Raw genomic sequence first — 9,515 nt, 5'->3', positions numbered from 1 at the left:
GCTGTATAGCAAGAAACCGTTCCTGACACTTAAGTTTTCCTGTACTCCTCAGCTTCTGTGGGGACAGCTGTGGACCTTAGTTACAAATGCTAAGATCATCTTCATCTATGTGCTGCCTGAGAGTAAATAGTACAACACTGGTACCATTAAACACTTGATTGAAGATAAAAACATAATTTATGCTTACCTGATAAATTCCTTTCTTCTGTTGTGTGATCAGTCCACGGGTCATCATTACTTCTGGGATATTATCTGCTCCCCTACAGGAAGTGCAAGAGGATTCACCCAGCAGAGTTGCTATATAGCTCCTCCCCTCTACGTCACCTCCAGTCATTCGACCAAAGACCAACGAGAAAGGAGAAGCCAAGGGTGTAGTGGTGACTGAATTATAATTTAAAAAATATTTACCTGCCTTAAAAAACAGGGCGGGCCGTGGACTGATCACACAACAGAAGAAAGGAATTTATCAGGTAAGCATAAATTATGTTTTCTTCTGTTATGTGTGATCAGTCCACGGGTCATCATTACTTCTGGGATACCAATACCAAAGCAAAAGTACACGGATGACGGGAGGGATAGGCAGGCTCATTATACAGAAGGAACCACTGCCTGAAGAACCTTTCTCCCAAAAATAGCCTCCGAAGAAGCAAAAGTGTCAAATTTGTAAAATTTGGAAAAAGTATGAAGCGAAGACCAAGTTGCAGCCTTGCAAATCTGTTCAACAGAGGCCTCATTCTTAAAGGCCCAAGTGGAAGCCACAGCTCTAGTGGAATGAGCTGTAATTCTTTCAGGAGGCTGCTGTCCAGCAGTCTCATAGGCTAAACGTATTATGCTACGAAGCCAAAAAGAGAGAGAGGTAGCAGAAGCTTTTTGACCTCTCCTCTGTCCAGAATAAACGACAAACAGGGAAGAAGTTTGGCGAAAATCTTTAGTTGCCTGCAAGTAGAACTTGAGGGCACGAACTACATCCAGATTGTGTAGAAGACGTTCCTTCTTTGAAGAAGGATTTGGACACAAGGATGGAACAACAATCTCTTGATTGATATTCCTGTTAGAAACAACCTTAGGTAAGAACCCAGGTTTAGTACGCAGAACTACCTTGTCTGAGTGAAAGATCAGATAAGGAGAATCACAATGTAGGGCTGATAACTCAGAGACTCTTCGAGCCGAGGAAATAGCCATTAAAAATAGAACTTTCCAAGATAACAATTTTATATCAATGGAATGAAGGGGTTCAAACGGAACACCCTGTAAAACGTTAAGAACTAAGTTTAAACTCCATGGCGGAGCAACAGTTTTAAACACAGGCTTGATCCTAGCTAAAGCCTGACAAAAGGCCTGGATGTCTGAATTTTCTGACAGACGCCTGTGTAACAAGATGGACAGAGCTGAGATCTGTCCCTTTAATGAGCTAGCTGATAAACCCTTTTCTAAACCTTCTTGTAGAAAAGACAATATCCTAGGAATCCTAACCTTACTCCAGGAGTAATCTTTGGATTCACACCAGTATAGGTATTTACGCCATATTTTATGGTAAATCTTTCTGGTAACAGGCTTCCTAGCCTGTATCAGGGTATCAATAACCGACTCAGAAAAACCACGTTTTGATAAAATCAAGCGTTCAATTTCCAAGCAGTCAGCTTCAGAGAAGTTAGACTTTGATGTTTGAATGGACCCTGAATCAGAAGGTCCTGTCTTAGAGGTAGAGACCAAGGCGGACAGGATGACATGTCCACTAGATCTGCATACCAAGTCCTGCGCGGCCATGCAGGCGCTATTAGAATCACTGATGCTCTCTCCTGTTTGATTTTGGCAATCAATCGAGGAAGCAGCGGGAAAGGTGGAAACACATAAGCCATCCTGAAGTTCCAAGGTGCTGTCAAAGCATCTATCAGAACCGCTCCCGGATCCCTGGATCTGGATCCGTAGCGAGGAAGTTTGGCGTTCTGGCGAGACGCCATGAGATCTATCTCTGGTTTGCCCCAACGTCGAAGTATTTGGGCAAAGACCTCCGGATGAAGTTCCCACTCCCCCGGATGAAGAGTCTGGCGACTCAAGAAATCCGCCTCCCAGTTCTCCACTCCCGGGATGTGGATTGCTGACAGGTGGCAAGAGTGAGACTCTGCCCAGCGAATTATCTTTGATACTTCTATCATTGCTAGGGAGCTTCTTGTCCCTCCCTGATGGTTGATGTAAGCTACAGTCGTGATGTTGTCCGACTGAAACCTGATGAACCCCCGAGTCTTTAACTGGGGCCAAGCTAGAAGGGCATTGAGAACTGCTCTCAATTCCAGAATGTTTATTGGCAGGAGACTTTCCTCCTGACTCCATTGTCCCTGAGCCTTCAGAGAATTCCAGACAGCGCCCCAACCTAGAAGGCTGGCGTCTGTTGTTACGATTGTCCAGTCCGGCCTGCTGAACGGCATCCCCCTGGACAGATGTGGCCGAGAAAGCCACCATAGAAGAGAGTTTCTGGTCTCTTGATCCAGATTCAGAGTGGGGGACAAATCTGAGTAATCCCCATTCCACTGACTCAGCATGCACAATTGCAGCGGTCTGAGATGTAGGCGTGCAAAGGGTACTATGTCCATTGCTGCTACCATTAAGCCGATCACCTCCATGCATTGAGCTACTGACGGGAGTTGAATGGAATGAAGGACACGGCAAACATTTAGAAGCTTTGTTAATCTGTCTTCTGTCAGATAAATCTTCATTTCTACAGAATCTATAAGAGTCCCCAAGAATGGAACTCTTGTGAGAGGCAAGAGAGAACTCTTCTTTTCGTTCACTTTCCATCCATGCAACCTTAGAAATGCCAGAACTAACTCTGTATGAGACTTGGCAGTTTGAAAGCTTGTATCAGAATGTCGTCTAGGTACGGAGCTACCGAAATTCCTCGCGGTCTCAGAACCGCTAGAAGGGCACCCAGAACCTTTGTGAAGATTCTTGGAGCCGTAGCCAATCCGAATGGAAGGGCTACAAACTGGTAATGCCTGTCTAAGAAGGCAAACCTTAGATACCGGTAATGATCTTTGTGAATCGGTATGTGAAGGTAAGCATCCTTTAAATCCACTGTGGTCATGTATTGACCCTTTTGGATCATGGGTAAGATTGTCCGAATAGTTTCCATTTTGAACGATGGAACTCTTAGGAATTTGTTTAGGATCTTTAAATCCAAGATTGGCCTGAAAGTTCCCTCTTTTTTGGGAACCACAAACAGGTTTGAGTAAAACCCTTGTCCTTGTTCCGACCGCGGAACCGGATGGATCACTCCCATTAATAATAGATCTTGTACACAGCGTAGAAACGCGTCTTTCTTTATTTGGTTTGTTGACAACCTTGACAGATGAAATCTCCCTCTTGGGGGAGATAATTTGAAGTCTAGAAGGTATCCCTGAGATATGATCTCTAGCGCCCAGGGATCCTGGACATCTCTTGCCCAAGCCTGGGCGAAGAGAGAGAGTCTGCCCCCCACTAGATCCGGTCCCGGATCGGGGGCCCTCGGTTCATGCTGTCTTAGGGGCAGCAGCAGGTTTTCTGGCCTGCTTGCCCTTATTCCAGGACTGGTTAGGTTTCCAGCCTTGTCTGTAACGAGCAACAGCTCCTTCCTGTTTTGGTGCAGTGGAAGTTGATGCTGCACCTGCTTTGAAATTCCGAAAGGGACGAAAATTAGACTGTCTAGCCTTAGCTTTGGCTTTGTCTTGAGGTAGAGCGTGGCCCTTACCTCCTGTAATGTCAGCGATAATTTCTTTCAAACCGGGCCCAAATAAAGTTTGCCCCTTGAAAGGTATATTAAGTAATTTGGACTTAGAAGTTACATCAGCCGACCAGGATTTTAGCCACAGCGCCCTACGTGCCTGAATGGCGAATCCTGAATTCTTAGCCGTAAGTTTGGTTAAATGTACTACGGCCTCCGAAATGAATGAATTAGCTAGTTTAAGGACTCTAAGCCTGTCCGTAATGTCGTCCAGCGTAGCGGAACTAAGGTTCTCTTCCAGAGACTCAATCCAAAATGCTGCCGCAGCCGTAATCGGCGCGATGCATGCAAGGGGTTGCAATATAAAACCTTGTTGAACAAACATTTTCTTAAGGTAACCCTCTAATTTTTTATCCATAGGATCTGAAAAAGCACAGCTATCCTCCACCGGGATAGTGGTGCGCTTAGCTAAAGTAGAGACTGCTCCCTCCACCTTAGGGACCGTTTGCCATAAGTCCCGTGTGGTGGCGTCTATTGGAAACATCTTTCTAAATATTGGAGGGGGTGAGAACGGCACACCGGGTCTATCCCACTCCTTAGTAACAATTTCAGTTAATCTCTTAGGTATAGGAAAAACGTCAGTACTCGCCGGTACCGCAAAGTATTTATCCAACCTACACATTTTCTCTGGTATTGCAACAGTGTTACAATCGTTAAGAGCCGCTAAGACCTCCCCTAGTAATACACGGAGGTTTTCCAATTTAAATTTAAAATTTGAAATATCTGAATCCAATCTGCTTGGATCAGAACCGTCACCTACAGAATGAAGTTCTCCGTCCTCATGCTCTGCAAGCTGTGACGCAGTATCAGACATGGCCCTAGAATTATCAGCGCACTCTGTTCTCACCCCAGAGTGATCACGCTTGCCTCTTAGTTCTGGTAACTTAGCCAAAACTTCAGTCATAACAGTAGCCATATCTTGTAATGTTATCTGTAATGGCTGCCCAGATGTACTAGGCGCCATAATATCACGCACCTCCCGGGCGGGAGACGCAGGTACTGACACGTGAGGCGAGTTAGACGGCATAACTCTCCCCTCGCTGTTTGGTGAAATTTGTTCAATTTGTACAGATTGGCTTTTATTTAAAGTAGCATCAATACAGTTAGTACATAAATTTCTATTGGGCTCCACCTTGGCATTGGAACAAATGACACAGGTATCTTCCTCTGAATCAGACATGTTTAACACACTAGCAATAAACATGCAACTTGGTTACAATCTTATTTAACAAAAAACGTACTGTGCCTCAAAGAAGCACTAAACGATTAAATGACAGTTGAAATACTGAACTGAAAAACAGTTATAGCATCACTCTTTAAAAACAACACAACTTGTTAGCAAAGGTTTGTTCTCATTAGAAAAGTAACACTAATTAAATTTTAAACATAAAAATCACAGAGCAACGTTTTAAAACACAGTCACTACATAAGTCTCACAGCTCTGCTGAGAGAATCTACCTCCCTTCAAAGAAGTTTGAAGACCCCTGAGTTCTGTTAGAGATGAACCGGATCATGCAGAAAATACAAGAGTAACTGACTGGAAATTTTTGATGCGTAGCAAAGAGCGCCAAAAACGGCCCCTCCCCCTCACACACAGCAGTGAGAGAGAAACGAAACTGTCATAATCAAAACAAGCAAACTGCCAAGTGGAAAAATAATGCCCAAATATTTATTCACTCAGTACCTCAGAAATGCAAACGATTCTACCTTCCAGCAAAAACGTTTAACATGAATTAAATACCTATTAAAAGGTTTAATGTACTTTTACAGAGTAATTCCGGTGAAATACCATCCCCAGAATACTGAAGTGTAGAGTATACATACATGTCATTATAACGGTATGGCAGGATTTTCTCATCAATTCCATTCAGAAAATAAAAACTGCTACATACCTCAATGCAGATTCAACTGCCCGCTGTCCCCTGATCTGAAGCTTTTACCTCCCTCAGATGGCCGAGAAACAGCAATATGATCCTAACTACTCCGGTGAAAATCATAAGAAAAACTCTGGTAGATTCTTCTTCAAACTCTGCCAGAGAAGTAATAACACGCTCCGGTGCTATTGTAAAATAACAAACTTTTGATTGAAGTTATAAAAACTAAGTATAATCACCATAGTCCTCTCACACCTCCTATCTAGTCTTTGGGTGCAAGAGAATGACTGGAGGTGACGTAGAGGGGAGGAGCTATATAGCAACTCTGCTGGGTGAATCCTCTTGCACTTCCTGTAGGGGAGCAGATAATATCCCAGAAGTAATGATGACCCGTGGACTGATCACACATAACAGAAGAAATAAAACTAACCGTTTAACACCTCTTCTCTTTACTCTTCCTGCTTAGAGCCAGCAAAGAGAATGACTGAGGGGTGGAGTTAAGGGGGGAGCTAAAGAGACAGCTCTGCTGTGGTGCTCTCTTTGCTACTTCCTGTCAGGAAGGACAATATCCCACAAGTTAGGATGAATCCGTGGACTTGGTACATCATGCAAAAGAAAATAGGGTTATATTTTATTAAAAAGAGAGAGAGCAACCCGCATGTTGTAAGCATGACTTGCATTTACAGTGAGGCTGGTGATATTGTAGAGACAACAAAGAAAAAATGGGTAAAAAATAAATAAATGAAATGCTATGGGAAAAGCTACAAATAATGCTTGTAATGTAATTATGGGAGATATAAAACACAGACAGACTAGGTCAATTAAACTAGTAATACAGATATAGGCCATATATTTTTTCATTCACTGAAAATAACTGCTTCACAGTTTAAACAGTAATCAACTTGATATAAAGCTATACTAGATTGTGTGTTGTCAAATAACACAGAACAAATATCTACCATAGAAATCAAAGACAATTAAACTTTAAAACGACAAATTTAAATGGTTCAAGCGAATCTATAAACCACATAAATTGGCAAAAGGCCATGCTGAACAAATTTACATCTCAATACATACGATGGGGCAATAAAATTAAAAGAAATACATCCAAATAATAAGTTATAAGAAATAAAAAAAACATAGAACATAACCAAGGAACATAATATTGATGCATCCAAACAGGTAGGCAAACATGCAAAGAGGCAGTAAGAAGCAATGGAAGACTACAGAATAGGAGATTAATTCTCCAGTAACCTTAAAGTGATGGTAAATCCTAGCGTTTGGGAAACGCTAGGATTTACAATCGTAACAAATAAAGGGCACTTTCATTCATGAGATATAAAATACTTCATTCTGAAAGCTCCTTTATTTGTTAGCAGCGTTTGCTGCGCTGAGCTGCTAAAGGTAGCCCACGGGCAGAACGCTATTTGGCTGAGAGGTGACGTTTCAACCACCTCTCAGCCAAATTGCGTTCTGCCAGTGGGCTGCCTTTAGCAGCTCAGCGCAGCAAATGCTGCTAACAAATAAAGGGGCTTTCAGAATGAAGTATTTTATACGTCATGAATGAAAGTCCCCTTTATTTGTTACGATTGTAAATCCTAGCGTTTCCTAAACGCTAGGATTTACCATCACTTTAAAGGGATATAAAAGTGTAAATGGAAATGCTGTAATATGTTAGAGTATTGTATTATTGCTAGCAAATAACTGTTTAGCCCCTGCAAAGGAATTAAACAAATAGTTTATATCAGCTCTAGATCAGCAATGCACTAATGGGAGTAAATTGAACAATCTTTTAATTGTCCCCATGCAAAGTACCTAGAATGTGTAATTAGCCCCGACTTCATTTAAAATACCTTAAAGTGGGTTATGGCACAGTTTTTATCCACTAGAATATGGTCTAATTTTAAACTCCACAAGAAGTCATGTGATGAACTTTGCACAGGAATTCTGAACTAAAATAGACCACAACCTATCCACAATTAGGGCATGTGTTAGAAAAAAACAAACTGTAATACAAAGGGGACATGGAAGAGATACCAATGTTTAGTCCTTCGAGAAACAGATAACAATTCACTACTTCAGTCCCCACATTGTAAACATTTTACACAAAGAAAGCAAAAATGAATCAAGCAAAGGTAAAGCAAAATCAAGTCTTACCGTCTCCAGCTAGTATCAGGCGGAGGTGATAAATACACAGTTCCATATGGACAGCTGTCTACGTAATATTAACAGTTAAGTGGAAATATTTTATTTAAAGAATGAATTGCATTTGATAATACTTTACTTGCAATATGCGAGATGAAATAAGCACTCCAAATACAGGGAGTGCAGAATTATTAGGCAAGTTGTATTTTTGAGGATTAATTTTATTATTGAACAACAACCATGTTCTCAATGAACCCAAAAAACTCATTAATATCAAAGCTGAATAGTTTTGGAAGTAGTTTTTAGTTTGTTTTTAGTTTTAGCTATTTTAGGGGGATATCTGTGTGTGCAGGTGACTATTACTGTGCATAATTATTAGGCAACTTAACAAAAAACAAATATATACCCATTTCAATTATTTATTTTTACCAGTGAAACCAATATAACATCTCAACATTCACAAATATACATTTCTGACATTCAAAAACAAAACAAAAACAAATCAGTGACCAATATAGCCACCTTTCTTTGCAAGGACACTCAAAAGCCTGCCATCCATGGATTCTGTCAGTGTTTTGATCTGTTCACCATCAACATTGCGTGCAGCAGCAACCACAGCCTCCCAGACACTGTTCAGAGAGGTGTACTGTTTTCCCTCCTTGTAAATCTCACATTTGATGATGGACCACAGGTTCTCAATGGGGTTCAGATCAGGTGAACAAGGAGGCCATGTCATTAGATTTTCTTCTTTTATACCCTTTCTTGCCAGCCACGCTGTGGAGTACTTGGACGCGTGTGATGGAGCATTGTCCTGCATGAAAAACAGAATTTATGTTTACCTGATAAATTTCTTTCTCCAACGGTGTGTCCGGTCCACGGCGTCATCCTTACTTGTGGGATATTCTCTTCCCCAACAGGAAATGGCAAAGAGCCCAGCAAAGCTGGTCACATGATCCCTCCTAGGCTCCGCCTACCCCAGTCATTCGACCGACGTTAAGGAGGAATAATAGCATAGGAGAAACCATATGGTACCGTGGTGACTGTAGTTAAAGAAAATAAATTATCAGACCTGATTAAAAAACCAGGGCGGGCCGTGGACCGGACACACCGTTGGAGAAAGAAATTTATCAGGTAAACATAAATTCTGTTTTCTCCAACATAGGTGTGTCCGGTCCACGGCGTCATCCTTACTTGTGGGAACCAATACCAAAGCTTTAGGACACGGATGAAGGGAGGGAGCAAATCAGGTCACCTAAATGGAAGGCACCACGGCTTGCAAAACCTTTCTCCCAAAAATAGCCTCAGAAGAAGCAAAAGTATCAAACTTGTAAAATTTGGTAAAAGTGTGCAGTGAAGACCAAGTCGCTGCCCTACATATCTGATCAACAGAAGCCTCGTTCTTGAAGGCCCATGTGGAAGCCACAGCCCTAGTGGAATGAGCTGTGATTCTTTCGGGAGGCTGCCGTCCGGCAGTCTCGTAAGCCAATCTGATGATGCTTTTAATCCAAAAAGAGAGAGAGGTAGAAGTTGCTTTTTGACCTCTCCTTTTACCTGAGTAAACAACAAACAAGGAAGATGTTTGTCTAAAATCCTTTGTAGCATCTAAATAGAATTTTAGAGCGCGAACAACATCCAAATTGTGCAACAAGCGTTCCTTCTTTGAAACTGGTTTCGGACACAGAGAAGGTACGATAATCTCCTGGTTAATGTTTTTGTTAGAAACAACTTTTGGAAGAAAA

At 41.8% G+C, this 9,515-nt stretch overlaps 1 protein-coding gene across 1 annotated transcript in view; it reads right to left on the bottom strand.

Moving 5' to 3' along the window:
* The window catches only part of CRTC1 (CREB regulated transcription coactivator 1), an 871,795-nt gene that overhangs the window by 405,891 nt on the left and 456,389 nt on the right, over positions 1 to 9,515 (bottom strand). The window contains exon 4 of the mRNA XM_053702973.1: positions 7,789 to 7,850. Coding sequence (XP_053558948.1) covers positions 7,789 to 7,850 — 62 coding nt within the window. The remainder of the gene's footprint in view (positions 1 to 7,788; positions 7,851 to 9,515) is intronic.

Source organism: Bombina bombina, chromosome 2, assembly GCF_027579735.1.
Source record: "Bombina bombina isolate aBomBom1 chromosome 2, aBomBom1.pri, whole genome shotgun sequence".
Lineage (NCBI taxonomy): Eukaryota > Metazoa > Chordata > Amphibia > Anura > Bombinatoridae > Bombina > Bombina bombina.
Note: the sequence above shows the minus strand (reverse complement) of the source record. Positions and strands in the feature narration are given on the sequence as shown.